The sequence below is a fragment of the Neodiprion fabricii genome, chromosome 7, assembly GCF_021155785.1.
Source record: "Neodiprion fabricii isolate iyNeoFabr1 chromosome 7, iyNeoFabr1.1, whole genome shotgun sequence".
Taxonomy (NCBI): domain Eukaryota; kingdom Metazoa; phylum Arthropoda; class Insecta; order Hymenoptera; family Diprionidae; genus Neodiprion; species Neodiprion fabricii.
Genome location: NC_060245.1, coordinates 876,100 through 904,091, shown reverse-complemented (window position 1 = coordinate 904,091; position 27,992 = coordinate 876,100). Strand labels below are relative to the sequence as shown.

The 27,992-nt window shown below is 39.9% G+C and overlaps 6 protein-coding genes across 14 annotated transcripts; 3 read left to right on the top strand and 3 right to left on the bottom strand.

Moving 5' to 3' along the window:
• Window positions 1-85: 85 nt before the first annotated feature.
• Window positions 86-6,532, top strand: LOC124186830 (cyclin-dependent kinase-like 4). 5 transcript variants are annotated; one of them, XM_046578862.1, is made up of 6 exons: window positions 86-638; window positions 3,934-4,123; window positions 4,530-4,877; window positions 5,062-5,328; window positions 5,552-5,710; window positions 5,819-6,532. In XM_046578862.1, exons 1-6 carry the CDS (start codon window positions 571-573, stop codon window positions 5,963-5,965), a joined length of 1,179 nt encoding a protein of 392 aa, XP_046434818.1. In that variant the 5' UTR covers window positions 86-570; the 3' UTR covers window positions 5,966-6,532. The 5 variants fall into 5 exon arrangements, with proteins under 5 accessions (XP_046434818.1, XP_046434821.1, XP_046434822.1 ...); XM_046578865.1 differs by lacking the exon at window positions 86-638 and adding an exon at window positions 1,104-1,516; XM_046578866.1 differs by lacking the exon at window positions 86-638 and adding an exon at window positions 2,188-2,379.
• Window positions 6,533-9,135: 2,603 nt separating this feature from the next.
• On the top strand, window positions 9,136-13,946 carry LOC124186835 (ras-related protein Rab-1A). 3 transcript variants are annotated; one of them, XM_046578878.1, is made up of 4 exons: window positions 9,136-9,387; window positions 10,325-10,721; window positions 10,828-11,062; window positions 11,417-12,535. In XM_046578878.1, the coding sequence occupies exons 1-3, from the start codon at window positions 9,365-9,367 to the stop codon at window positions 11,026-11,028; spliced, it is 621 nt and encodes a 206-aa protein (XP_046434834.1). In that variant the 5' UTR covers window positions 9,136-9,364; the 3' UTR covers window positions 11,029-11,062; window positions 11,417-12,535. The 3 variants fall into 3 exon arrangements, with proteins under 3 accessions (XP_046434834.1, XP_046434833.1, XP_046434832.1); XM_046578877.1 differs by lacking the exon at window positions 9,136-9,387 and adding an exon at window positions 9,533-9,789 and having other exon boundaries at window positions 11,417-13,946; XM_046578876.1 differs by lacking the exon at window positions 9,136-9,387 and adding an exon at window positions 9,533-9,807 and having other exon boundaries at window positions 11,417-13,946.
• A 572-nt stretch (window positions 13,947-14,518) lies between these two features.
• Window positions 14,519-16,343, bottom strand: LOC124186834. Of its 2 annotated transcripts, none has more exons than XM_046578874.1 (6): window positions 16,206-16,343; window positions 15,709-15,897; window positions 15,293-15,481; window positions 15,025-15,207; window positions 14,819-14,953; window positions 14,519-14,743 (listed from the first exon to the last, which is right to left on the bottom strand). In XM_046578874.1, the coding sequence occupies exons 1-6, from the start codon at window positions 16,326-16,328 to the stop codon at window positions 14,627-14,629; spliced, it is 936 nt and encodes a 311-aa protein (XP_046434830.1). In that variant the 5' UTR covers window positions 16,329-16,343; the 3' UTR covers window positions 14,519-14,626. The 2 variants fall into 2 exon arrangements, with proteins under 2 accessions (XP_046434830.1, XP_046434831.1); XM_046578875.1 differs by lacking the exon at window positions 16,206-16,343 and adding an exon at window positions 16,081-16,194.
• A 1,120-nt stretch (window positions 16,344-17,463) lies between these two features.
• LOC124186831 lies at window positions 17,464-20,282 on the bottom strand. The gene is made up of 8 exons (XM_046578868.1): window positions 20,170-20,282; window positions 19,620-19,772; window positions 19,123-19,311; window positions 18,703-18,894; window positions 18,279-18,473; window positions 17,970-18,164; window positions 17,757-17,891; window positions 17,464-17,681 (listed from the first exon to the last, which is right to left on the bottom strand). Exons 2-8 carry the CDS (start codon window positions 19,761-19,763, stop codon window positions 17,565-17,567), a joined length of 1,167 nt encoding a protein of 388 aa, XP_046434824.1. The 5' UTR covers window positions 19,764-19,772; window positions 20,170-20,282; the 3' UTR covers window positions 17,464-17,564.
• LOC124186829 (exocyst complex component 5) lies at window positions 20,256-24,308 on the top strand. Its single transcript, XM_046578861.1, has 6 exons — window positions 20,256-20,421; window positions 20,811-21,257; window positions 21,325-21,902; window positions 21,992-22,480; window positions 22,667-23,174; window positions 23,276-24,308. Exons 1-6 carry the CDS (start codon window positions 20,389-20,391, stop codon window positions 23,372-23,374), a joined length of 2,154 nt encoding a protein of 717 aa, XP_046434817.1. The 5' UTR covers window positions 20,256-20,388; the 3' UTR covers window positions 23,375-24,308.
• LOC124186832 (protein arginine N-methyltransferase 1) lies at window positions 23,758-27,801 on the bottom strand. Of its 2 annotated transcripts, none has more exons than XM_046578869.1 (2): window positions 27,588-27,801; window positions 23,758-26,057 (listed from the first exon to the last, which is right to left on the bottom strand). In XM_046578869.1, exons 1-2 carry the CDS (start codon window positions 27,651-27,653, stop codon window positions 24,975-24,977), a joined length of 1,149 nt encoding a protein of 382 aa, XP_046434825.1. In that variant the 5' UTR covers window positions 27,654-27,801; the 3' UTR covers window positions 23,758-24,974. The 2 variants fall into 2 exon arrangements, with proteins under 2 accessions (XP_046434825.1, XP_046434826.1); XM_046578870.1 differs by lacking the exon at window positions 27,588-27,801 and adding an exon at window positions 27,050-27,201.
• Window positions 27,802-27,992: the final 191 nt, after the last annotated feature.

Below are 27,992 nucleotides of genomic sequence, written 5' to 3'. Positions count from 1 at the left end.
TGCCTAGAATCAGTATCGTGTGTTGTATAATAAAGGATATAACACAGTTTAGCCGAAAAGTCGATTTCAACCCGGTGACGTTGTTCCTGATCCGCAATGACGTCTCATACCCATACCATCGGCATCACGATCATGATACCGCTATTATACACAACAAAAGTTAGATTGCGTGGTGTGCGATGAGAGCGTCATCGTGCAGGAAAGTTGAATTCAGTGAGTGAGTATCACTCGTGTCAGGTGCAAGTAGAGAGGTTCCGCCCTGCATCGTTCAATGGGATAAATGCAGAAGATCGAACGCGAGTGGGCACAAGAAGAAGAAGCAGAATTGTCACTTTCAGCGAATGCTATGCGATCGAAAACGTGTAAAGTTTGCACGTGTAACCGATTGCACGAAAGACTAGTTGTGCGTAACTAATTGGTTCGATACGAAAATTGGGGTGTAAGAACGAATCATCCTACCATCATCTGCGGTTCGGAATACATAAAATGACCGAGGTATCCGAGTTCGTGCCGTAATTTATGTGAAATTTGGCGTAAAAACCGATCGATTGTCTTATTTATTGCCTTCGTATGGAGAAATGGCTTCAAGACAGAAAGCTTTGGTTATTTGGTAGCACGTTACCTCTGCTGCCGAGAAGGTAAGAATTGACGAGGCTGAAGATAATATAACTTTACCGTAACGATAAGTCCGTAGAAAAAATCATTATTGGGCAGTTTTAGAATAACTTTTCAGAATCAGTGTATATTGTTTTGTTTTTTTTGTTATATAATGGCTTAATGCATTTCGGAAAATCAGAAAGGTGCGAATCAGCGATTGTTCCTAATCATACTGCGTCGTTACAGTGACGTTACTGACTTCACCCTCGTAAGGATTGTAACAGCGGTAGTCATAGACATGCATTGTGGTGTGAACGATGCCAGTTGCAATATATTAATCAGCATCGATCGATTCCCCATTCCATTAATTACCGCATGTACGTACGTCTTTGTGTAATTGTACAAATGAACCGGAAACACATCATACGTACGATGCATGGCGTGATTGTCGGCAGGTATGTCACACGCATTCAGGAATAACGCGAAACGCTGTATGCAACAGCGGCAGCATTATAAACTGTGCCGTGTCGTGTTATATCTCTAGTGCAGTAAAGTTCAAGGTCGTTCGTAAATAACCTTTGCACACGGTTACCCCAACCGGTAACTCGACTCCCTGAATCCTTCAGCTTTGATTTGATCACCAACGATCACGTCTCGCGATGATCGCCGAATACTGTATACGTAGAATATTTTTCTGACGTGTCGATCTAACACTGTCTCCGACGTTGTTCAAGTTCTGAATTGCAGACACACAAAAATTGTTCTACAGTGGGTAGTCCAGGTTGTCGTGAATTTTTAAACCGCAAATTTTTTACAGTGTCACGTATCATTCGTCCATTCTCTGTATTTATTATGAAAAAATCTATCGGTCACATGTGATGCGTCTGCATAGAATAGGCACTGGAATGCTAAACCAAAGGTGAGATTTTCGCCAAGACTTAGTGTCGCCGAGTTACTCGATTGCATCATGTGAGAGATTTTTTTTCTTGGTATCCAAGGTCAAACGATAAGACACGTATCCATAGATGTCGACGTTTCATCAATTTTTCAAAAACAACCAGTATTCGGCGCTGCGTAATCATCGTCGCGCAAATTCGTCTTGTCCTTGCCTATAAATACCGCGGTAACAGAATAAATAATTATTATACGGTGGGGTAAAATATTCGTATCAAGGATGCGACTAGTCCTAGAAAAACACGGCTCACAATATTTTAAGGTTCGGTTATATCCGTATCCAGCCGTGGTCGATTTATTGGTTTCTCAAGGTACCTATTTGAGAAAAGGAGCCGAACAGCTTGTGTACAGCGGCATGGCATAAGGACACGAGGGGTTAACCCGCGTGCAGAAGGTATTTCAAATATTGATTTCGGATAATCACGGGTGTGCGACTCGTCGTCGTGTAGACCTCAACTAAGCCTGGCTGCCTAAGGTTATGCCTACGCACAAACAGTTGTTTGACATGGGAAGCCAACCAGACGACGTCGTCGCGTTCTTCTACTTCTAATTCGTTCGGTGAAGGTTTGTGCGATTCGTCGCCGCGTAACGAGATACGAAATTGTTATTGTTTCAAAATTTATCGAGTTGAGCGATCTATATTTACGCCTTGTATCATTTAACTCCACTGCATTTTGTTCTACTCCCTGTACATCGTTCGAATCGAACAACGATTAATTGAAACTGCGCGGGTTTGTTACAACCGCAATCAAGCAATCAATCAACGGCAGCTATAAGTTAGACGATTGCAATACTTCGACGTTTGATGAACGCTATACTAGGATTTTTGTACGTACAATTGTATATAATAAGGCCAATTGTTGTTACCCGCTTTTCACCGTCTGCAAAACACATGTAATATTCATTACGTGCACAATTATACGTATTATACCTCTACACCTTCTTAAACTTATTTAAGTCTTGACATTCTTTCAGTATTACTATAACTCGCTCGATCAATTTTCTCCCACTTTCAACGACTCGTGGTTCAAATTATGCGCAAGATTTGAATTTCGCACGCATTAATCCGGCATGTGCGGATAGAATTTCACTCCGAATGTTTTCGGCGAATAATCGATCGCGAGTCGCGGTTCCAAGCTTGTCACATTAGAAGGTCAGCGACCTCCGAGATTCGCGACTCGATCAGATCGATAGATCACAACGAGACGTGTCGTTCAAACGCGACGAAGCAACGTGGATAATCAGACGTGAACAGAGCGGCGAAATAAATATATTTCACTAAGTAAACAGGTAAATGTTTTATTACCAACATTTTATCTTGGTTAATTCAACGACACGCGTCACTTTTCGGCTGACAGCTCCAATGTAAAGTGATATGCGCGGATTAACGACGATGCGTGTCTTCAACGTCTAATTTTTAACCCCGTGTGTATTATTCGTAATTTCTATGTATAATCAACGGTGCTGAAAACGTGAAGTTTATTTTTTTCTTCACAAATTATTGTGCGTTATGATGTTCGTTTGTGCCTGTAATTAATAGTGCCGCTTGAGCTGTCCTAAATTATCGGTATAGTCTTTGTCATGTTGAAAGATTTGAAATTTACCGCTACAAACTGCGATAATTTATTATACAGCAATCGGTCTAAAAAATCTCCCTGTTGCACCGGTAATTTTGTAGTGCACCTTATTGAGATTAAATTTAACAGTTTTATCCGAATCAAATGTAATTGCACGTCGTTTGAAAAATTCCAAATTATCGCTATTTAAATTAAATCAATTATCCAAACAATAAGCTGTATATAATAATATGTGTTATACTAATCATAAATTTGTTTCATGACTATCGAGAGAAAAACAATCTTCTGAAATAATTTCTATTTTTTTTTTCTACATCGAATATCTTGAATCGACAATTACATATTTACGAAAATCAAGAGAGCAAAAAAACGCAAGATAAAAATTCTGCACGGGATCGCGCAGACGCGGAAATGTACGTGTTATACCCACTACGTTGGACGGCATGCGGAGTGCGATAATATTAAACTTTCAGGGGAACATTGACCATCGGTCAATGCCGGTGGCAACCCCTCGTCAGTTATTGTTACCCGGCCTTCCTCGAGTGTCTCCCGCAAAATAATCTATAGATTATAATGCTATTCGCCCAACAATTTTCCCTGCCCTGTCTCAGCAAGTACAAAAAGTGGGTTTTTGTTTCCAGTTAGCTAAACTATATCATCCTCCTTTCTCACAAGTGTCGAAAATCCCGTTCGTTCTCTCGAAAGAAACGTTACCCCCGAAATTCGCGTGTATTGAAAATAATCATTCATCTTTTCGCGATTGTGAACATTAATGTTTTCCAAACCTTTTTCGCAACCGTTGCAGGTCCCGGGCGCCAAGCAAGACCATGGAACGTTACGAGCGTCTTGCCAGGCTCGGTGAGGGAAGCTACGGTGTTGTTTTTCAATGCCGAGATCGTCAGACCGGGCGACTTGTCGCTGTGAAAAAGTTTCAACAGACGGAGGACGATCCTCTGATCCGTAAAATCGCCCTCAGAGAAATACGCTTGCTAAAGGTAGGTAAAGTACTCGTATATGTGGCTACGATATGGAAAAATAACGAGACTGGAATAAAACTTTTATCGGTGTAAAATGTTCGCATCGTGCATCATTCGACGACACATGGCCGATGCTTGGCTACGCTATAACGCGACTTTCTGACCAGTGGTCAATAACTGAGTCGCCCTCGACGTTCGATACCTTCGCGTGTCGCCCCGCAAGCAACGGCTTGCGAACGGTCTTATCATCGCTGGATATCAAAAGCAAGCCCACCTAGAGTGTCCCAGAGCGCGAAGAGTTCTACCTTATTATTACACTTGAGTTCAGGGGAAAAGTTTTCTTTTCCGAATTTTCGTTAGGCACCCGAATTTAGATTTACCTATAATACTTCTGCAAGACCGACAGCGTGACAATAATTTTCAGAACCTGAAGCATCCGAACCTCGTGAACCTGCTGGAGGTGTTCAGGCGGAAGCGCAAGCTACACTTGGTCTTCGAATACTGCGAGCACACGCTGCTGAACGAGATGGAAAAATTCCCCAAGGGTTGCCCGGACTCGACGACCCGTCAGCTGACCTGGCAGATACTTCAGGGTATCGCCTACTGCCACAGGCTCGGTTGCGTCCACAGGGACGTTAAGCCGGAAAACATCCTTTTAACCAACGACGGTGTCGTCAAACTGTGCGATTTCGGTTTCGCGAGGATGCTAAGCCCTGGCGAAAACTACACCGAATACGTCGCGACACGGTGGTACAGGGCACCCGAATTATTGGCGAGTAGCTATGATCTCGGTGTACGATCAATTCAATTCAATTCAATTCAACTCGACTCTCAATTTTAATTCAATTAAATTCAATTCCATTCAATGCACTGCAACGCAATTCAATTCCCACTTAATATCTGAATTTAATTCAATTCAATTGATAACTCGATCATCGGGTTTAACTCGAAACCAGGTAGGTGACACGCAGTACGGGACGCCGGTCGACGTCTGGGCGATAGGATGCGTGTTCGCGGAATTGGTGAGGGGCCAGGCGTTGTGGCCGGGGAAATCGGACGTCGATCAGCTCTACCTGATACGAAAAACTCTGGGCGATTTGCTGCCGAGGCACATAGCGATATTTCAGCAGAACGAATTTTTCGCCGGTGTTACGCTGCCAGCGCCTCAGACGATCACTCCCCTCGAAGATTCTCTGCCCAACAGACCGAGTGCTCCGTTACAGGTCCATTGACATACACACATAATATATAGACACGTATGCATTTACAAATATTTATACTGCGTTAAGAGAATTAACTTCATTCGAGTATCCCGAGTTTCGGATAGTAAACTGATCGATCAATTCAGACAACAAAGTTCAAAGTTTCTAATGAAACTGTTCAGAATTTGCTGCCCGCTACTCCTCGTCCTTTTATAATTTAATCACTATTTGTACCTATTCGCAGATCGACTTCCTTACGAAATGCTTGGATAAAGATCCCGAGAAGAGATGGACCTGCGATCAGCTGTTGGAGCACCTATACTTTGAAAATTTTCACTTCAAAATGCCGGACGTTGAGATGGAAGAGTTTGAAAAATTGCGAAAGTATCGGGACAGAAGCAGAGTGAGTGTCTTTTTGCAATTTTTTATATTCTACAGAAAAAAAAATAGAAGAACAAAATTAAACTCTACTGCAAAAACGATACCTTCCCTTTTTTTTTGGTATTTCCAGAATGCGAACTACAGTCAAATGGTATTACCCCAGTTGCCCAAAGTTGGTATGTCGCATAACGTTCATCACAATCAGAATGAAAATCACCGGCCGAAAAGCTCGTCGAGACAGCAACAACCGAACTTCGATCATTTACCGACCATATGAGAGATTCCTCGAATTATAAACCGGCATAATAATGGTAACAATAAGAATAAGAAAAACATAAAGAACTACGGCATTATTATAATAGTTATAATAGCAACAACGACGACATTATTTCTTAAAGTCTATACTGTGAAATATACAATTATACTCACATTCATTATCTCGCAAAGATGCATAATCGTATTATTCATAAATGGCATCTACATCGTCGTTGTTGGCCGGTACTTGGATGATTTGTTTCCCATCACAATCACCGTTATTATTAGTACGAAAAAGACATTGATCCGTTCGATTCCTGCAAACGGTTTGTATATTATTAAAATTTATTATAATTACAATTATCACGATTGTTATTTTTATTATTACTATCATTATTATTATTTTATTCTTAGGCGCGGTTATCGCGATCGGCAAACCGTTATTATTATTCTATCATCAGAACGTGAATTTACATTCCTAAAAATGACTTACAATTACTGTACGAAGATTGTTGCTCTACAGCTTTACCCATGTTTAAATACGAGTATCATATTCAGTGTCGATAATACAACGAATAAAATGTTATTCTATTTCTATGCCATTTATTAGTTTAGCCCCACGAATAAGCGTGATTTAGATTATAGAAATATCTTAAAAGATAAGTTAGACTCTAATTATTCACATGATTGAAGTTAGTAACGAAATATTGGGGAAAAAAGTGACCATTTTCGTAATTTTACAATGACTTTGAAGGAACTGAGATTACGGCATGTGTGTATGTTTTGTTTTATTACAGTTTTACTGAATGTCGTGCAATTTCAAAATCGCGAAATAACGGTTTTTCCTCAGCATGAATCGTTACGATAACGTTCCTAACTTCAATGCGATAATTATTCGTACATGAGATAAGTGAGAATTTCCACTGTGGCATAATTTAGTAGTAATAATGAGTATAAGAAGAAACATTCTCACCTGCAGTTGCACAGACACGAATGAAATGATGACGATTGCTATCGATCCTATCGATACAGCGAGACAGTAAATCCGGCGTTTGCTCCTCAAGATGGCGGCTCGATCGTTTGTCATTTGTTTGCAGCGGCGTGACGTCACACAGATATTATACCGCCAAAAAACAGTTGAAATTATTCCGTATACCGAAAAACCGAATTTGGCAATGTTGAATTTTTTGATATTCTCGAATATTTTTGGATAGTTTTCACAGATGCAGGCCAACGGACATGTGGGTCGGTATTAAAGTCGCTGGGTTAGAACGGCGGCACGGCTTACGCGGTTCTGTAATTCTGCAATTCTTTAACGGTCGAACTCTTTGTCGAGTCAAGGACAATTTTCACACTCACGATGATTAGTTAGCTATCAGTGGACGTTTAACGCATGGATTGATTAGGTCAGTGCGAATTTCTCACTGCATTGATCTAACGTGCTCTGTGTCAACGATTTAATCGAACTCCGCTTGCAAGACTGACAATATGGGACCAAAGATCGTCTGCTGTTTTTGATATTCACACAGAGTTCATAGATGACGCCAAGTCACGACTCGGATTTGACAAAAGGTTAACACGACAAGATTATACCTATGTAGACAGATTATATCGTGCGTGTAACGTGATAGTTCTGAGAGAATTTCACTTTTCTTCGTCATGAAATGAAGTAAATTTACGACTTGAAGCACGTTGCGTTTAACTGACGAGCTACGTTAGAACCGTGTTCAAAATTCTGAGGTTTAATGGGTTTGCGAGAACTTTATTGCATTTGCAATATGAACTACTCCTATGCCATCCTCCGCAACTCTGATTTATAAACAAACATACAACAAGGGTACTTTGGAGAGTGGCTAAAGTCAGAAAAGTAAATCCCGCCTGATCGCAGGCAGCTTGAATAACGGATATGCAAGGTGTATAATCAATAATAAAGATCGTAAATAATTGTTGCATTCTTTCATAATTTAAGTGGCCGTTTTAATTACTTGGTGTCGATTCTCAGGAAGAAATTGTGCCTGAGTTTCGATCGTCTTAAGTAGGAGTGTCCCTTTGGCTGTCGCTGATGTTCGTTTCGCGTATAAACGCTCTTTCGTTTCACAAGCCCGAATCTACGAGCCGGATAATCCGGCTGTGTAGCTTCCACCATTTCCCAATGACCAAAGGGGCAGGGTTCCTCCTTGTCGAGGATTCCCATTCTTCTGAACAGCTCCACACGGCTGGTATTTTCTCGCATCGGCCCCGTCGGCACTTGAAAGAGGAGGTAATGCGTCAGAGGATAGCGCGGTGGAAGGCTCAGGCTTCTGTCCCACGCCTCTAGCTCGACATTGAACAATTTCCGGATACCAGCTGTTATAAGCTGAAGATGCTCTTTTATAATTCGCAAACCTTGCTTCTTGGGATAATAATAAAATTCTACTATGAAGTCGCAACTGCTATATACTCGCCTTCATGTGGCTCAGGTCCCGAATACCGATCTTTGGACAGACGGAGGCATCGACGCGGATCAAACGACGACCGTTTATGAAATTTTTGACAAAACAGTCCTGTAGGCAGGTCGAGGAAAACCCAAACGATGATTCAGCTTTTCTTTCAGCAGAATTTTCATCAGATTTTTATCGGTATATGTACTTTGTATTGCGCGAGGCCGATCTCGTTTCTCAACCACTTGACCACTCTCTCGACATCCCAATGCCAGCAATCCGGCATCGAAGCATTGTTCACGATATCACCTGCAGCGTGGAGAAGGTTCGGAGGACTCGGTAGCCAGGGTTGATATTTACTACAACAGAAATAACATTTTCGGTTGTACAGACCTTACGACTTTTAATTTGAATCCACTGAATGCGTGAGCTAACTTTTCGACAGGAATTTCGTTGATAATTTTCATCCGTTCCGGCATCACTGTTCTGATAATATATCGCGACATTGCGAATGATAACTAATTTCCATCAATGTCAAACGGCGCGAAAAACAATGAGCAACGACTTGAAAGAAAAATCAGAAATAAACCGATGCCCGCTTGAAATCGTCGAGGATTCGGTGATTTGGGAAGTGTCCCGAAAACAAACGATAGGAGCGAAGAGATTGCGCGCGCATCCGGCGTTGCGGTAGCGGAACGGCTGAATCGACGTAGATCAAGAAAGTGAAGGTAGGCACCTACTGCCACTTTGGCATTACGTCAATGGTAGATCTCGCTCGTTCGTATTAGGGAGGAGGTGCCGTGACCGCCATTGTTTCGACTGGTTTGGATATTGTGTATCGCGCAGAGGAACAATCAGGGATCATCGTCAGCAGCAGCATCGGAATCAGTTCAGTCGTTAGTGCGAGTCGAAAGCCCGAGCCTTACCGAGCGGCAAGGTTCTCCTAAGTACCTCGAAAGTGTGGTGGAAATATAAATAACGGTTGTAGTTTGAAAAATAGCATGTCCACAATGAACCCCGAATAGTGAGTATACAAGTCCCGTAATTAAGCCTGCATATCCTGTCATCGCGTGCATAAGCATTATATCGGCACGAGCATCGCCGTATCGGCAGTCGTCAGTTTCGTTCCGCCGTCGTCATCCGCGACGTCGTCGTCTGTCCGTCGCTATGTGTACCCTATTGAAATGCATGACGTGCCAGTTTCTTCTCCGTTTCTCCAACAACTTTGGGCGAGAGCAGTGCCAGATTTTATATCCCGTCGAGTCGACGTTCGCCGCGCGCGATACGCGCAGTTATTCGTCTTCTCGCTGCCCCAATCCGTTATTGTGAAAATCGAAATCGTCTACGGAAGTGAAGAAAGAACGCCAAATCCTCGCTCCATCACCGCCAGAACGTCGATACTATGCCAATTACGCAGTTGCTCTACGTACTACTACGCTTTTGTGTACATTTGCGATTATTGTTTCGTCCGTCGCCGTCCCAGCAGCATAGGAAATATTCTGAGTCACATCGTGTCCAGCACTGACAGATCTCGCCCCTCCCTCCCTCTCTCGCCGCCCTTGATCGTTGTCTCTTTCTCACTCGCCAGTCGCGCTTTTCGATCGTGAAACACGGGAGTCTAGCATTATTCGTTCGGCCGACCGCGCGTGTCGCACTTTCAGACTTTGTCCTCGTCTCACGCCCGCAATTGCAATCCCAGGTCGTCATTGTTTACGCCGATGATGCTCGAACTAGTCGGTTGTTCGTAATTGATTTAGTCATTCGTGGCGATTAACGACCACGTCACCATCGAGCCGATGATCACGATGATGGTGCGAAAAATGATGCTTTTTTCTTTCTTTATCTCTCTTTTATTTGTTTTTCTTTCTTCGCTAAAAAAGAGCTGGTCTTTCCTATTCTCGTCATTTTTATTTTTTATTCTACTTTTTTAACCGACGATGACCTTGTTTTCCTTATTTCAGTGACTACTTGTTCAAACTTTTGCTCATCGGCGACTCTGGCGTTGGAAAGTCTTGTCTGCTGCTCCGTTTTGCCGACGATACTTACACAGAGAGCTACATTAGCACCATCGGAGTCGACTTTAAAATAAGAACGATCGATCTTGATGGTAAAACGATAAAATTGCAAATATGGGACACTGCAGGACAGGAGAGGTTCAGGACTATAACATCTTCCTATTATCGTGGGGCGCACGGCATCATTGTCGTCTACGACTGCACGGATCAGGAATCATTCAATAATGTCAAACAGTGGCTTGAGGAAATCGATCGCTATGCTTCCGACAATGTTAACAAGCTACTTGTAGGCAACAAGTGCGATTTGCACACTAAAAAAGTGGTCGACTATACAACAGCTAAGGTAAATTTATCCTAAATGAGTTGACTGAAAAATTCATGTACCCAGAATTCTCTTTTCTTCTTCGTCCCTCAATTGTGGTTATCTTACTCTCATTTTTTACCGCTAGGAATATGCCGAGCAACTACAAATACCATTCCTTGAAACATCTGCGAAAAATGCAATGAATGTCGAACAGGCTTTCATTACGATGGCTGCGGAAATTAAAACGAGAGTTGGTCCTCCGTCGAGCGCAGCTAGTGACCCGGCCAACAAAGTCAAGATTGATCAAGGCCGCCCGATTGAGACATCCAAGTCGGGGTGCTGCTGAAACATCTGAACATTTTCTCTCACTGCTAATTATTGTGAGTTAACCTTTTCTCTTATGCATTATGCAAGCAGAGTTGAAAACAGAATGTGTAGAACGGAGTTACTTTTAGCAACATCTTCTCTCGACTTGGAAAAATCTTTATCCATTTTTTATTCGTTATTTGTTTCCAAAGATTTTTTTGCTTCATATTTTCAAGTAAAACAAACTCGGGTATTATAAATGTAAGAGGTATACATGAATTCGAAATGAGAATTCAAAATTAGAATCTTATTTGAATAGTATTGTCGGTACTTTTTTACGCTCGTGTTACTTGCTCCAAGTTTTCATAATTCCGAACCCAATCTATGCTGAATAAGTCGAATGAAAAGATGTTTCCATCTGTTTTCAGCACGGCGTCGCAATTTGGCAGTCCTATTTGACAGTCGGCGATATATAAAAAGAAAAACAAGAACCACCCTCCCATCTTCCATCTCCTCCCTCTCCACTGCGCAATAATAGCGAGTTCCACGACAAGTTCCCCCCAAGAAACATACAAAAAAAAAAAAAAAGGAAAACCTAATCAACGTCATCACACGGACCATCCCAACTCCCCTACAGGAATAGGGAGTTGGTAAAATAAAACAAAAGAAGAAAGGAAAGAAAACGAAAAGAAAACAAAAAGAAGTGAAAAAGAAATCGTCAACAAAATTTCTAGTTTTCTTATAATCTATTATTATTTTAAACAAAACTAATTATACTTGGCAAATAATAATAATAATAATAACGATGATAATGATAATAGTAATAATAATATTGGACGTTGGCCACGTCGTTGCGATCGATTTTAGCTGAGGAAAGAAAGAACCGAAAATACAAGGCAAAAATAATACCAATAATGATTAGGATAAAGAGGAAATAGATCAAGTTTTTTTTTTTAATGCGAATACTCGCGTGTGCGCGGATTTATAATAATAATGGTAATGACAACTGTAAGTTACATCTTTGTTATTATTGAAATTTTTTTTTCTACCCTAATTCATCACTAATCATTATCCTGCATAGATAGATATTTGCGATCATCCCAGTTTCCCCCACGTGCAGGCTACGTCGTCGAATTGTGCGAATAATTGTTATTCCATAGGTACTACGGAAAAGAGAAAATTCTTTTTATTATTGTACTTGAATGATCGTGTAATAATATATACAACCATCGTTATTATAACTATTATCATTAGTATTATTATTATTGCCATCGTCGTCATCATCATCATCATCGTCATCGTCATCGTCATCACCATCATCATCGTCACCACCATCATCATCATCATCGGCGGTGGTTTGGATCGCCAAATAATCGAGAGAATAATTTCGATTACAATTCGAAAAAAGAGGGGGAAACACGCGATCCTCACCCTCTCCTTGAAATTATAGCTAGTTGCAATTTACGGTTACATACTGTACGTGTACGTATAAGCATAGAAGAGGAAGAAGAAGAATAAACAGTCAAAGGCGAAATGGAAAAGCGTTACAAAGGCAACTTATTTTTAATGTTTCGGGCTATCTTTTATAATATCTTCGTTATTATCTTTATACATGAATGTTATTGAAATTGATGTATCTACATGCACACATTTTGCTTACAGTTCATATACTACTTTTCGTAACAACATACAGTGTAATATAGTATGGTGTGTCACATAGTTGCGAGTTTTCGGTGAGATTATTATCTTTTACACAGACCGAAATGTACTTTCTTTATCGTTTTGTTTTTTCTATCTCGACAGCGTTTCCATTTTCCTCTATTCTTCTTTTTTTTTTTTTTGTCCCGTCCGGATTCTTGGATCACTATGGTGTGAATATTATTTTTTTCCGAATACATTATAGGTACGATAGGTATAGGTTTTTGATCGCAAGAACGGGAAAGACGGGCGGGTTGAAAAATGTTGATCGAAGTTGGATCGATAAAAGTACATACGCATGCACACACATACCTGTAGATCGAAGACTCACGCTGCAGAAATTTTGTGCACTTTTGATTAACGAATATCGTACGCATGCTGCAGCAAAGCGTGCGCTGGATGAAAATTACTTAATTATTCCTCTGCAGCCCCTTGTGCTTTTCATTTTTTCTGTACGATGCAATTAAACATTGACTGACAATGGCAAGAACACTTTTCGAAAACAGTTATAGGTATGTACGGAAAAATATCGATGCGAGACAGTGTATTTGTATTTTATATACAAAAACGATAGGATAAAATTATAATAGACGTATAAATAGAAATTAAAATAGTTGTACACGCTGGAAAACGAAAAGAATAAAATAAAATTAAGTTAAATTATCTTATTAAGGCATAAGGTAAAACTACATTTTATACAAAAACAAGCGCAAGAGATAGAAAGGAAAACAATCGTTGGTACAGATGGACTGTAGTAACAGTATAAATATCGGGTAATATCACCACGGTTTGATTTTAATGGTAAAAAAGAAGAAGAAGAAGAATCAGAAGAGAAAAGAAATATGAAAATAAAATCAAGTAAAAACAATAATATGCGCCATGAAGAGATAAATAAATAAATAGAGGCGCGTTTGTGCGTGCGTGATAAACATTGTAGTTTCATTATATCCGCGTAACGTGCTTTTTCTTTTTCTCATTATTAAATCACGCAACTAATTAATTACTGTTATTACTATTATTATTACTATTGTGTCGTGCACCGCTGCTCTGTCGTGTTTGTTATTTTTAGGATTAAAATTAAATAAAGAAAATGATTAAGCGAGAAAACGGAAGACGACAACAATATTCACATACATGCAGGGATGATAGCGATGTATAATTCTCTATATGTATGATTCTTATGTAGTTAATATTACACGGTAACGATGGTGAAAAATTGATAAAAAACTAAATAAAAATTGAAAAAGAAATCCAAGAAAACCGAACGAAACTGAAATATCGAAGCCTTTGAATTTTCCATTTAAAATTAATGAATAAATATAGTCAATTATACATAAGGTGTGATACGTTATGCGTTTATTTTTCTTTGTTTTTTTTTTTAATTCGTTGCGAAATGCATCAATCTACAACTGGTTTTTCTACACCTGGTTCATTCTAGGAACTTGACTTTTTGTTACCCCTCCCAACGTGGCCTGAACTTTTGGCTTACCGATATTTTCTTTGTTCGGCTTCTGTAAATTTATCGGAATCACGTAAATGAAATAGAAAAGGTATCACCGTATTTACAACTGTTTCAATTTTCTTCCACATAAATGTTTCAATAACGTTTTACATGGTATAGTTTAAAAGTCTGCAATAAAATGAGCAAGAAAGATTGAAATTTAAACTAGGTTTTTGCTAAAAAATTTTATTCCACCTGGTTCAGGCATTCAGCGTGACTGCATTTGTGAAATTCTCCGCAAGGAATCTCTGTTCGAAAGCATCCGCAATATTTGTTCGCGCATTTTCCACCATTATTCAACGACTCTGTCTGCATTTTCGCTGTCGATACCTTTGTTTTATTTTCATTTATTCATTTATTCATTTACGTATAAAAATGGTTACATAATATAAATATTAATCTATTTTTTTTACTTTTGACCTGCAATTTAAGCTACACGCTATTTTTTCCCCTTTAACATAGAAAGGACCGAATCACTTCTCTCTAATAGCTTTTTGAATTCCTCTCTGTAACTGAATGCTGTTACCACATCCGTCAAATCATCGATCGAGTTGTTCTGTAATGAAAAAATTGCTCTCACGAACGGTGCTTCTTTGTCCCAGTAGTAAATAATTATTCTAAATTAACTCACAAGTTTAGTTTCCTCGTCTTCCAATGAACGCAACTCCAATTTCGCTTGGTCATATGAATTGACTATACGGGCTATCACATCATATACTTTATGCATTCTTGACGTTCTTGGATTGTAACTTCTGATTAGTGAAAGCTAGATGGAAGAAAAGAAAATTGAAAGATTCAATAGGGCACTATTGCTGTTCAGTCAGAAAGTTAAATTACCAATTCACGAAGCGTTACTGGAATACTATCACGTTCTACGGTGAGTTGATCAATACTTTCGATCAGCGTATCAAGTGATATTCTATGCGTGTTGGGACTCTCGGGTATTGAAGATTGGCTTTTTTGTCTGCGATCTAGATCTTCCGTATTTTTTATTATAATGTTCGCTTCAATTTCATTGAGCTAAAAAATAATAAATAAATGAATAAAACTAATTTAAATGTAACTCAACAACAGCGATGAAAATTGCAAATTCGTGTTGGCTCACCTTATCAACCAGACGGGAAATTTTCATCTCCAGTCGTTGAAAGTGTTTTTTAGGACATCTAGCACATTTGTCAACTCTATTTTTGACAAAGGCAAGAGCTTCCTTTGCTTCTTGTATATGCTCGTTAATTTCGACGGTCATATGGTATTTCTCGCTCATACTTTCTATTTTCTGTTTTGCAGTAGCCGTCTGTAATTAGGTAATAGATTGTAATATCGCGTGTCGTACACATAGTTTCCACCATATCTTTGGGTCAATTTTAGGTCTGTCGAACATTGGAGGAATTTTATTGGTACGAAACAAAATGAAATGAATTGTAATAACATTAAACTCAACGTCAATATTAATATGCTTGCATTTTAAATTAAATATAATTTAAGAACAGCGATCAAAATTGCAAAGTCGCGTTGGCTCACCTTCTGAGTCAGAGTGATCATTTTGGCGTTCAGTGCTTGAATATATTTTTCAGGACGTTTACGAGCTTTCTCAGCTAGAACGCTGAGACATGCAAGAGCTTCCCTTGCGTCTTTCAAATCCTCGTGGATTTCATGGGTTCTGTAGTCTTGCTCCGTCAATCTCATGTCTTTCTCATCTGCCGAAGCCATCTGTAATTAGGTATTGGATTGTAATATCGCATGTCGTGTACATAGTTTCCACCATATCTTTGGGTCAATTTCAGGTCTGTTAAAGATTAGTGGAATCTTATTGGATCGAAACAAAATGAAATAAATTATAATAACAATAAACTCAACAACAATATTAACATGTCAACTATGAAGGAATATTACCGCTCGACTTTATCTGGTTGGTACACGCGATAGAATTTTAACCAAGCAAATAAATTATAACAACCATAAACCTAACGACAATGCTAACACGTTATCTGTGAAGGATTACTATCGCTAGACCTTACCTTTAGGCGTTTGCGGTTAAACTGCTCGCTAAGCCTCTTTAGTCCCGACTTGTCTCTCGGGTCATCCGCGATACACGCACAAGGTGACACGTCCTTTGGACCCAAGAGCGAACACAAAAACATACACGCTCGAATTCGCAACATCCAAAGTACTTGTAACAGGTCCGGCCACAGAGTTCCAAACGAAGATTATAAATCTCTGAGTTCATCCAAGGACATGAAGGCGGTTTTTTCTTTTAATTCTTATTCAATGTCAGTTAACTCGGTATGTTTATCATTTAATTTCTACCTTAGTTCAGCAGTCTCTAAATCAAAGTCGTACTTTTCTTGTTTCGGAACATAAAAACTTCCGTTAAAGAGGATCTAATTTTACTCCATAAACGAGTAATAACGAGAGCCCGTATAGCCTCGCAAACTTACTTCACTTACTTTAGAATACTTAGCCTCTGAAGAGTAGAAGCTGGATTGAAGCTGGCAATTCACTTTTCCAACATCTTTGCTAATAGTTTTCACGGAATCAGTTCCCTTTCTAAATCAGAGATTTGAAGTTATAAGAACGCCAGTTTTATAAATTCCTCGTCGCATCAATTCAATTCATGATAAAGCTTTGCTTCAAACACCTCATCCTTTGTAGTCATTACCATTTCTAGTTACGACACTTTTGTCCTCTGTGAATACAATGAAAATTCAATGAAATTATGTAATCTTTAAATATGCAGATTTTAGCTGGCCAATTGATCTGAAACAATGATTTCACGCGTATTATATGTATATGTCCGTTTCGTTTCTTATACCAGCAATTCAATCAATCCTCAAGTTGGTTTCTGATTTTTTTTTCCACAACTTTTTCATTCTTGGGACTCTGAACTTTTTATTCCCCCCCCCCCCCCCCCCCCAACATAGCCTGCACATTTGGCTTACCGATATTTTCTTTGTTTGGCTCCGTTAAATTTATCGGAATCCTGTAAACGACGTAGAAAAGGTATTTACAGCTTTACATACTACCGTTCAAAAGTTTGCAATAACGGACTGTACAACGTTTCGTGATTTTGAACTGTGATTCATTCATCATCTTCCCAGCATTCGATTCGCCGATCAATTATTGATTTTCCTTCATTAAATCTTGGATCCGTTCCTAAATTTCCACGTTCAATTTCCAATTCAATGACGTTTCACGGTTCAAGTTAGTCAAATTTACCTGCGCATTGTGAAGTTCTTATTGCAAGGTACTAGTCTGATTGAACAGAGCTTGATAGTGTTGCATTTGTTCGTTTATTTATTTATTTACGCATAAAAATGGTTACATAATATAAAGTTTAATCTGATTATTTTAATCCGCTTTGCAATTTAAGCCACACGTCATTCTTTCCCTGTATGCCTAAAAAGGACCAATTCGTCACTCTCCAATTGCTCTCTTAATTTCCTTATGAAACGGAATTCTTCTACATCATCCGTCAATTTATCGAACGGTTCGATCTGTAATGAAAGAATTGTTCTCACATACTGTGCTTCTTTGTCCCAGTAGTAAATAATTATTCTAAATTAACTCACAAGATTGGCGGCCTCCTCTTCCAATAAACGTAGTTCATTTTTCGCTAGGTCAAATGCTGAGGTTACATCGCTTATCGCAACTTGGGCCTTCTTTCTTACTCGCGATTTTGGATTGTGCACTTTGATTTCTGAAGCCTAGACGGAAGAAAACGAAGGAAAATATACAATGTTCTTATAGACGGCTGATGTTATTCAGTCAGAAAGTTAAATCACCATGATACGAAGCTTTACTTGAAGAATATCACGTTCTACAGTGAGTTGACCAATACTTTTCATTAACTCAGCAAGTAACGGTTTACCCGTCAAGGTATCAGGAGATGGAGGCTCAGGTATTGCTATTGGTTTTCTATTTCGACATTTTGGATCTTGAACATTCAGCTTCCCAATCTGCCCTTCGATTAGCTTGAGCTAGAAATTAATAAATAAATAAAATATAGCAGTAAAATATGTGCATTAATCTACATTTTAATTTGAATGTAATTTAAGAACAGCGATCATAATTGCAAATTCGTGTTGGCTCACCTGCTCAGTCAGAGTGATCATTCTGCTGTCCATTCTTTGACAAATTTCTTCTGTAGCAGGCCTACCAAATCCGTCAACTTTACTGCTGCTAGCTTCGAGAGCTTCCTTCATTTCTTCATTCCAATAATCATCCATTTCGACGGTTACGTCATCTTGCTCGCTGATACTTTGTTCTTTTTGTTTTGCAGAAGTTATCTGTAATTAGGTATTAGATTGTAATATCGCATGTCGTGCACATAGCTTCCACCATATCCTTCAGTCAATTTTAGGTCTGTTAGACTTTAGAGAATTTCGTTGGAACAAAAACGAAACAGGTAGTAAATTATAATAACAATTAACTCAACCACAATATTAATATGTTTGCTTGTTAATTTAAATTTAATTTAAGAACAGCGATCAAAGTTGCGAATTCGTGTTGGCTCACCTTCTCAATCGGAGTGGTTATGTTGGTGTCCAGTTGTTGAAGATTTTGTTCAAGCGACTTACCAGCTCCGTCAACTTTACTGCTGCTAGCTTCAAGAGCTTCCTTCATTGCTTCATTCCAATACTCATCCATTTCGACGGTTACGTAATCTTGCTCGCTGATACTTTCTTCCTTTTGTTTTGCAGAAGTTACCTGTAATTAGGTATTAGATTGTAATATCGCATGTCGTGCACATAGTTTCCACCATATCCTTCAGTCAATTTTAGGTCTGTTAGACTTTAGGGATTTCGTTGGAACAGAAACGAAACAGGTAATAAATTATAATAACAATTAACTCAACCACAATATTAATATGTTTGCTTGTTAATTTAAATCTAATTTAAGAACAGTGATCAAAGTTGCGAATTCGTGTTGGCTCACCTTCTCAATCGAGGTGGTTATGTTGGTGTCCAGTTGTTGAAGATTTTGTTCAGGCGACTTACCAGCTCCGTCAACTTTACTGCTGCCAGCTTCGGGAGCTTCTTTTGCTTCTTTCGAATGCTCATCCATTTCGGCGGCTGCGTCATCTTGCGCGCTGATACTTTGTACTTTTTGTTTTGCAGAAGCCATCTGTAATTAGGTATTGGATTGTAATATCGCATGTCGTGCACATAGTTTCCACCATATCTTTGGGTCAATTTCAGGTCTGTTAAAGATTGGAGGAATTTTATTGGATCGAAACAAAATGAAATAAATTATAATAACAATAAACTCAACAACAATATTAACGTGTCAACTATGAAGGAATATTACCGCACGACTTTATCTGGTTGGTACACACGATAGCATTTTAGTCAAGCAAATAAATTATAACAACCATAAACCTAACGACAATGCTAACACGTTATCTGTGAAGGATTACTATCGCTAGACCTTACCTTTAGGCATTTGCGGTTAAACTGCTCGCTAATCCTCTTTAGACCCGATTTGTCTCTCGGGTCATCCGCGATACACGCACAAGGTGACACGTCCTTTGGACCCAAGAGCGAACACAAAAACATACACGCTCGAATTCGCAACATCCAAAGTACCTGTAACAGGTCCGGCCACAGAGTTCCAAACGGAGATTATAATTTAGAGAGAGATGGAAGTTGGGGTGATTTTAATTTTTCATTTAATGCTTCGACTTCAGCTGATCAAAAGTAATTGATTACCAATCTACCGTACTACATCAAATTTTTGCTTTCTAGGTGTAATACCAAGTTCCTAATCAACAAAATATAAACAATTTTAGCAATTTTTTAACTTTGTACAAGGGCAGCAGCAAACTCAGCTTTTTTCCCTACAAGAACGCCAGTTTTATAAATTGCTCATTGGGTGAATTTAATTTGTTCCATTGAGAAGAATTATTTCAACACTTATACACGTGTTTTGGTAATCCTTCATTAATGTTACAATTCATGCGGCGTCTTGTTTCTTTTTTCTTACTTTCAAATTTGAATCTTTTCTTCGCGCTTCACGGTATACGATTGGTAGAACTGGTTTCTGTAGAATCGAGCCCTTCCCCAATTTCTGAATTAATCGAATCAAGCATCTGTCAACCTCTTACTTCGTGCTGTCAACACGCCCCACGCAAGGCGACAGATCGCTTAGCAGTTTGATGACGCCGATATTATCGTCAACACATTCGGCAAAAACAACGAAAAGATGATGCAACAATACATGAAGGAGCTGGAGCAGGCAAGTACTAATTCCCATGTGAAAACTGAATTTCTCGTCGAATTCCCGAAGGGATATCAAAAATTCAAACCATCATAACCTAGTAAAACAATATAACACTCAGATGCGTTAGATGATTTTTAACAAATTTTTTTACTAGTACGTCAGTTCTCCATTCGAACATATTACCAGATTTCAATATTCCTGTATAATTCCAGTTTATACTTTCTCTCTACTCTGTCTAGAAACTTATTCTCCATAAATAGTAATTTCACTAACTATGTCTACTTCACGCTTGCAAACCGTGCAATGTATTCTTGTTAATCTCATGTAGAAAAGGGTTTATACCTGTCGACTACAAATAAATAAATAAATAAAACATTCTCCATTCTTTCCACTTTCTACCTCAGGAGCCGTTCGATTCCGAGGAATTTGTGGAGCGCCTGGCTTGGAGAACTGTTAATGACACGTTTAAAGACGGTGGAGACAAGAGCTCCTTTGATCCAGTGCTGGTCCACGAGACGTTTCTGCAGGCAATTAAGGATTTGAGGGTGCTACAGGAGCGACAACAGAAAAAATGCGACAGGCTGGAGGCGGCATGCAAGGAGGAGGAGATTAGGCACGCGCTAGAGATCCTCGAACTCCAGGAGAAAAACAAATACGCCATGAAGTTGTTCCATCAGCTTGACGAGAGAATCAACTTTGTCGCCACGAAGGTGCTGCACCTGGGTGACCAGCTCGAGAGCGTCAACACTCCGAGAGCACGCGCGGTCGAAGCCCAAAAGTTGATGAGACACTTTGCAGAGTTTCTGAGTCCCGGGCCTTTAACGGACCCAGTTTTCACCGACAAATCGTCGGTGCGTAGAAAACGAGGCTTTCCGGAGTCGGTTAACTTTTCATTATCGATTGCTTCTGATTTCCCAGCTTGACGAGGCAGCGGACGTGATACAAAAGCTACATTTGATCGCGCAAGAGCTTCCATCCGACAAGTTTGACGGCGCCAAAAAGAAGATCAGCGCTAAGTACGACGAGATTGAGCGGAGCTTGATAGAGGAGTTTGCCAGGGCTCACAGCGGAGAAGACGCCACACGGATGAAGGAGCTGGCCTCGATCCTGTCTCACTTCAAGGGCTATTCGCAGTGTGTCGACGCGTTCATCGAGCACAGCCAAATGGGTTCGTTCGGCGGCAAGGATGTTTTTCAGGATGTCATACCGATGTGCACCAAGAACTACAAACTGATGCAGCAGGTATTCGCTAACCCGACTCAAGTCATGGCCAAATTTGTCCTCAACATTTACCATCTCAGGCTGCAAAAATACGTTGTGGCGAAGCTTACCGATCGTACGGACTCCGACAAGTATCTGAAGAATCTTTATGACCTCTACTCAAAGACGATCAAACTATCCAACGATCTGAAGCCGTTTGATATGGGAACAGATGAGGCTTACCTCGCCAAACTCACCAGGAATATCTTTCAGAAACATCTCGATTCCTACATAAGGTAACACAGGCTCAGCCGCCCACTCCGTGTCCTGTTTTTGCGCTTCATTGGCGGTAGACCAACAAAGAATTATATTTCCTTGATTTCAGTATCGAGACCAAGTCTCTCCGTGAGAAGTCTGCATCCCTGTTGATCAAGTACTACGAGTCTAAGAATCACCAGAAAAAGCAACTGCAAACCGGGGGCTTCCAGGAGCTGAGGAGAGACTTGCAAGCCGTAATCGGCACTAGAACGAACATCAATATAGCCCAGATTGAAGATTACGGCGGTGAGACCTTCCTCTCCGAGGAGTTGGCCATCGCTCTGCTCCAGGAGAGCAAACTGGCGTTTCAACGGTGCCAGATCCTCTCACAATCAAGCGACTTACCTGTAAACGCTCTGCAGATACTAGAAATCCTGCTACAGTATCTCACCAACGAACACGTTGACTATGCTCTGGAATTGGGACTCCAAAGTGTCCCCATACCTGAGAGCGGATGTCAACCTGAAATCCACTTCTTCAACGTAGTCAGACGGTGCAACGCCATCATTCATCTGCTCGAAAAGCAATTCAACGATAGCCTCGTACCGCTAGTCATGTATGCAATTGTTTCATTTCAAATAGAGATCCGTCATTAATACTTTTTTGAAAACCTGGATACCTGATGTACAGAAAAATTTACATTGGTTCTGACTTACAAGGAATTCTCATTAGCAGTTGAAATATCTTACGTTTAAATTATTCTAAAGAAATGACCCCGTACTAATCATCTCACGTCTCATAGATCAACGTCAAAGCATGGGGATTGCCTGGCGAAGAAGAAAGCCGTTTTGGAGCAGCTGGAATTGAAACTGGACACGGGTTTGGACCGAAGTATAAACGCGATAGTTGGCTGGGTGAAAATTTACTTGCAGAATGAGCAGCGCAAGACAGACTTCAAGCCGGAATCGGACGTCGATACGTTGAACACCCCTGCCTGTTTAGTTGTGGTTCAATACGTTTCGACGATGATAACTCACATAAGAGACAGACTGGACGAAAAGAACGTCGAAAGTGTTCTCACAGAATTGGGGGTCAGATTCCACAGGGTGATATATGAACACTTGCAGCAGTTTCAGTTCAATTCTGCCGGCGCAATGTGCGCCATTTGTGACATGAATGCTTACAGAGAGTGTGCTAAAAATCTTAAAGTCAGCCTAGTCACGAATCTCTTCGACACATTGCACGCTCTCTGCAATTTGCTCCTCGTCAAGCCTGAGAATTTGAAGCAGGTCTGCACTGGGGATCAATTGGTAAGTTTTAAGTTACGACACATCGATTTCTGGCTTCCATAAAAGCATCGGTGATGTTTGTAATATCATATCGAACTGCAAATCCTATTTTTTTTTTGCAGGCCATGCTCGACAGGTCCATACTGATAAATTTTATACAGCTCAGGACAGACTACAAGACTCAGAAGTTGGCAAATTGTTTGAAAGGCCTTGCTGCCTAGATGGTAGAATTCAACAGAGAGAAGCGATCAATCAGTTTTCACAGCTTGCGCAAAGAACGACTGATCATCTCGATCTTGGTTTTAAGAGGAATACGAAAACGATTGAGGTATAACGATAATATTTTGTAAATAATAATCGTAATATTTAATACATATATATTATTATATATATATATATGTATTATAGTATGTGTATATATACATAATTATATATATATATACCTTTCCAAGCGGAAAGTTGTGTAGGAAACAAACTGTAAATAACTAAAGCTCAGTATATATTGAGACACAATTTCATTTGGAATATAATTTTCCCTTCATTTTTTCTTCAGTCACTTGATACAAACAATCAAAGGGCAAAGAAATAACGAAAATTCGCGATATTCATAGCAAATGTATTAATTTTATTGTTACATACATAATTATATAATCACGTTGCAATGGAACCCTGGCATATTACGGGACTCAAAGAAATGGGATGAGAGTGGGGAAAGAAGTTTGTTTTTCGTGTTCCGTTTTCCGTTTTCACATCAATCTAACAAACAGTAATGATTCCTTATAAAAATTATACATAGTATAATATATACAGCTGCACTGTGACTTGGCGGTCTGTCGGCATGATTAGAAATACGTTTGCCTGCTGGTTTGACAATTACCTTGTCTAGTTAGCAACCTAGTAGAAAACCGATTTTACCTGACTAGAATTATCAACTCAGACAAAGAAGATTCTCCGTTGTTACAATTATTATGTGAATCGAAATCAATAATAGAACAATAATCGATAGCCTAGTCCCTGTGTCGATAAATCATTTACTTCCACGCTCGATGATGTGAATTGGTAATTGTTTTTGAAATATTGGCTAATATTTCATTATCGCTTAGATTTGAATTATAACCTATTCGGAGCATATACTATTTTTTATCGGTCATTGAAGTCGAACAACAAAAATAATGTTAAAAATAGGAGCTTCAAAAACTCCGAATTGTTAGTCTACATTTCAATTCCTATACTTCCAAGTAAATATGTAATTTTATTGGTACTAGGAAAAAAAATGTATGAACAAAAACAATAGCATGGCAAAAGGATGCTGTTGCGGGTAGAAACATCCTTGCCATTAATCGAGAATACCATTTGTCTGACAAAAGCGAGTTAAAATCAAGAAAAAACTAAAAAGAAGAATATTTGATGTAAGAACCTGTGAGCCAAATATGTTATAATTAAGATAACTTATAGGGGGTTGGTATTAATTGTATAGGAAAATTCATCTTTGTGATGTTTGGTTAATTTGTCCCTCTTCAAGAAAGATCAATGTAAAGTATGGTAATTTTTTAATTTTTTTTTTTAATTTTTATTATTTCTTCTAATTTCTCCTAAATAAAAATGGAATCCCATTTTTCCACAACGGATTATCGCGAATATCCAAGCTTCTCCTTTTGACCCACGGCTCGGGTCAGGTCGTAATTTTTGTCGTTATCGGACCAGAGTGGCACGGCTGAGTGAGCCACGAGAATTGGCCGAAAGGCGGACTTAATATCTAATAGAGAATGCGGAAGTAGCTAGATCAATTTTCATATTTTCTCTTTATACGCCAAGTGTGAATCAGCGCATGCGGTACGTATTAGTTTCGTGCACCTCGCACAATTCACCCTTGAAGTCAAGTTCGATGCTGAAGTCGAGGTCTCGATTATTTCTCGCGTTGGGCTTCATTGAGAACACTCCATATATTTCCTCCCCTTTTTTCACAGTCATGTAATCGTCAAAGTAAAATACAGTCTGTTTCCAGTGCGTGTACTGGGCCTCAGGCGCCGTACTGAATCCTATGCGTTTGTGGCACTTGGTAAACTCTATGTTGAAGAATGTGACCAGAGCCTGGACGTAGTCGTTCCTTCTGACCTGTAGATTGAACGGCGACGTGAAATCCAGGTCCGCCTTTGTTACCGTGTACAGATCGACCTCTTTTATCAGGCAAGCATTCGTCACAACCTGTTTTGGGTCGACAACGTCCACCAACGGCTCGCTTATCGCAACTTTCCTGATACTGCTCATGTCAAATCCGTAGACGTCGTCCCACCAATTTATCTTCTCGTCCTTATATTGGCGGTCCTCGATGCCGCATATGAAAAGTGTCGCCTTGTCCGGAAACAGCATTCCGTCTTCACACAGCCACTTATCTCGGGCAAACAGGACCGTGTCCAGCATCGATTCGTAGAACAAGCAGTAGCCCATCCATTCGGATATTATTATGTCTACCTTCTCAATACCATCCGGCAGAGTCACTTCCTCCACTTTTCCCTTCAGGATCGTTATCACATTCGAGAGCTGGTTCGCCTCCACGATCTTCTTTGCATATTCGACTATGTTCGAGCACTCGATGCCGATGACGCGAGTCGCCCCTGCCTTCGCTGCGAACATCGACAGGATACCTGTGCCGCAGCCTATGTCCAGTACCGTTTTACCCTTGAACAGGTGCTTGTTGTGGTACATACTGTTTCTGTACGTCATTGTCCTTATCTCATCCTTCAGCATCTCTTCATGAATCCCAAAGTGTGCATACGAGTCGAAGTAGTAGTCTCGCGAGGTCATGTCGTCCACTGACACTGCCTCCTTGTCATTTGGCGTCGCTGCGTCCTTTCCCAATGGCACCACTGGCTCAGCTACTTCCATGGTTTCCATCTTAAGTGTCTATGAATGAGAAATTTTATTTATTTATAATGAATAGGTGTAAATCCTTTAATACACGACAATAAGTACACTTTAGAATCCATTGCATAGTAGCAGGTTTTTGTGCAGATATGGTTTGAATCTAAAATTACACATCTCAAATAATCTATGATATTTTTTCTTTGGACGAAATGTGCAAATGAGTTTTTTAGGATACCACTTAGGATGGGTATAATGATTGATAGTAATCTTAGAAACATGTTTCTCGATTAAATCAAAAATGGAACAATGTAATGATTCAACATGGCGATTTGAGAGTAGATTAAATACATCAACTTGACTGGGCACCTCGGCAATAAAGTTGTTCGGCTCAGCAAGTTGTTACTAGTGGTAAGAAGCATGATATCGAGAAGCAAGTGAAAGGCATCACAATAAAAAATTGAATCATGAGAAATATTGCAAGAAGAATTTGATAAGTTAGAGAATATAAGATTGAACACATTGCCTCCCGAGATCAAGATATTGTTGTTGTTCCTGAGACTAAAAGAATGAAAAAAATCAAAGGGCAAAGAAAGCAGCATTGCGAATTTCAACATTGACAAAATTCCCCAACGTCTATACATTTTCCAAACAAAAATACATACACTCTGTATATGATTTTAGATGTGAATTGAAAGAATATCGATACATTAAACATTACAGATCTCAGAACAAATTCAAATTTTCTTTTCAGGTCTGCCGTAATCCCGAAGCTAGATAAACAGATGAAAATGCAAAATACTAGTTAACGAACGATTTTAGAAATAATTCACTAATACTCAAATGCGTAAAAAATTTAACTGTACGAATTCTGGTCTGATGGTAAATTTTACAAAACACGAGGCGAAGGTTGTTTGGTTAGAAAACTTAAGAAGCCGGTGGCCGCGACTGTTTCGTGTAAAGTTTGAATTACGGCGGTTGTGAGATATCGGATAAAATTTGGATATTCTTGGACACGTGTCGATTTTACTTACGATAGAGTTCATGTGCGTTAAACTAATCTACGAAAGGTTGTCGGCTGTTTGATTGACCAACTATTTAGTCCGGTTACAGCGCGACGCGGTATAACTCGCGATGATCGTGGAAACAAAATGAAAGCCTGCGTCTGTGACGGCGGCGTTCGACTCGTGAAAACGTCCACGTGCACGCGCCAAAATAAATGGCGTCTAATTTACCGCATTGTCAGGCGTGAAAATTGCGGCCATTATGATGTGCGGCTTTCGGGGCGTGATTGGGAAAATCTGTAATATCGAAAAGAGCGCCAGGCATTTGCACATTCTTTGTATTTTAGCCGGCGTAGTGAAATCGGTCGACTTGGCGGCGCATAGTTTTAGTCTGCTTTACCGTCCGACGAAACTACGACGACGACGACGAACCGAATTTTCTTATACCAAAATCGCACCTTCGGAAACACGATATCAGGGAATATTCTTTGAACGAATATCCGTAGACCTTGCACAATGTCGCGAATATCGCGCGGCTCGATTTTACTTTATCAAACTACAAACTCACCGTGTGATCGCTGCCAAGTGCGTTACTCTCGCTGATGTCCACCGGCACTTCGCTGTTCGCCGCCATTTTTTATTTCGCTCTGGCTATTCAGACGGAATCGTCGCTCCCGTAGTTTCACATTTTTATCAACGTTGCAGCAGCCGAAGCAGCCGATGCGTCCACTGCGCCGCGCAATTGCCCGCGAGACTACATCTCCACTTCATCGTCTCACCGTTTTTCGCCCGGCTTTAACTACGCTGATAATGGGTAAAAAAATATTAAACACCAATTAGTCCATCGTATAGCGCCGATTTAGTCATCATCGATTCGTTTTAAATACGTATTTTGACGTTGTTCGACCCCCTGCGAAATGCGGGCCGCCATACAGGGTCGCCAACGCCTTTACAAGTTCCAAAAAATGTCTCT

Excerpts from the sequence above, each read along its gene's own strand:
- LOC124186830 (XM_046578862.1), top strand. The coding sequence starts at position 571 with ATGGAGAAATGGCTTCAAGACAGAAAGCTTTGGTTATTTGGTAGCACG. Across the intron at positions 4,878-5,061 it reads ACAGGGCACCCGAATTATTG|GTAGGTGACACGCAGTACGG; the intron begins GCGAGTAGCTAT and ends ACTCGAAACCAG. Across the intron at positions 5,711-5,818 it reads AGTATCGGGACAGAAGCAGA|AATGCGAACTACAGTCAAAT; the intron begins GTGAGTGTCTTT and ends TGGTATTTCCAG.
- LOC124186835 (XM_046578876.1), top strand. The coding sequence starts at position 9,548 with ATGCATGACGTGCCAGTTTCTTCTCCGTTTCTCCAACAACTTTGGGCG. Across the intron at positions 9,808-10,324 it reads ACGTACTACTACGCTTTTGT|TGACTACTTGTTCAAACTTT; the intron begins GTACATTTGCGA and ends TCCTTATTTCAG. Across the intron at positions 10,722-10,827 it reads TCGACTATACAACAGCTAAG|GAATATGCCGAGCAACTACA; the intron begins GTAAATTTATCC and ends TTTTACCGCTAG.
- LOC124186834 (XM_046578874.1), bottom strand. The coding sequence starts at position 16,328 with ATGTTTTTGTGTTCGCTCTTGGGTCCAAAGGACGTGTCACCTTGTGCG. Across the intron at positions 15,482-15,708 it reads TGATCACTCTGACTCAGAAG|ACGGCTACTGCAAAACAGAA; the intron begins GTGAGCCAACGC and ends ACCTAATTACAG. Across the intron at positions 14,954-15,024 it reads CAGTAACGCTTCGTGAATTG|CTTTCACTAATCAGAAGTTA; the intron begins GTAATTTAACTT and ends TCTTCCATCTAG.
- LOC124186831 (XM_046578868.1), bottom strand. The coding sequence starts at position 19,763 with ATGTTGCGAATTCGAGCGTGTATGTTTTTGTGTTCGCTCTTGGGTCCA. Across the intron at positions 18,474-18,702 it reads TAACCACTCCGATTGAGAAG|ATAACTTCTGCAAAACAAAA; the intron begins GTGAGCCAACAC and ends ACCTAATTACAG. Across the intron at positions 17,892-17,969 it reads AAGTAAAGCTTCGTATCATG|GCTTCAGAAATCAAAGTGCA; the intron begins GTGATTTAACTT and ends TCTTCCGTCTAG.
- LOC124186829 (XM_046578861.1), top strand. The coding sequence starts at position 20,389 with ATGATGCAACAATACATGAAGGAGCTGGAGCAG. Across the intron at positions 20,422-20,810 it reads ACATGAAGGAGCTGGAGCAG|GAGCCGTTCGATTCCGAGGA; the intron begins GCAAGTACTAAT and ends TTTCTACCTCAG. Across the intron at positions 22,481-22,666 it reads AGCCTCGTACCGCTAGTCAT|ATCAACGTCAAAGCATGGGG; the intron begins GTATGCAATTGT and ends CACGTCTCATAG.
- LOC124186832 (XM_046578869.1), bottom strand. The coding sequence starts at position 27,653 with ATGGCGGCGAACAGCGAAGTGCCGGTGGACATCAGCGAGAGTAACGCA. Across the intron at positions 26,058-27,587 it reads CACTTGGCAGCGATCACACG|ACACTTAAGATGGAAACCAT; the intron begins GTGAGTTTGTAG and ends TCTCATTCATAG.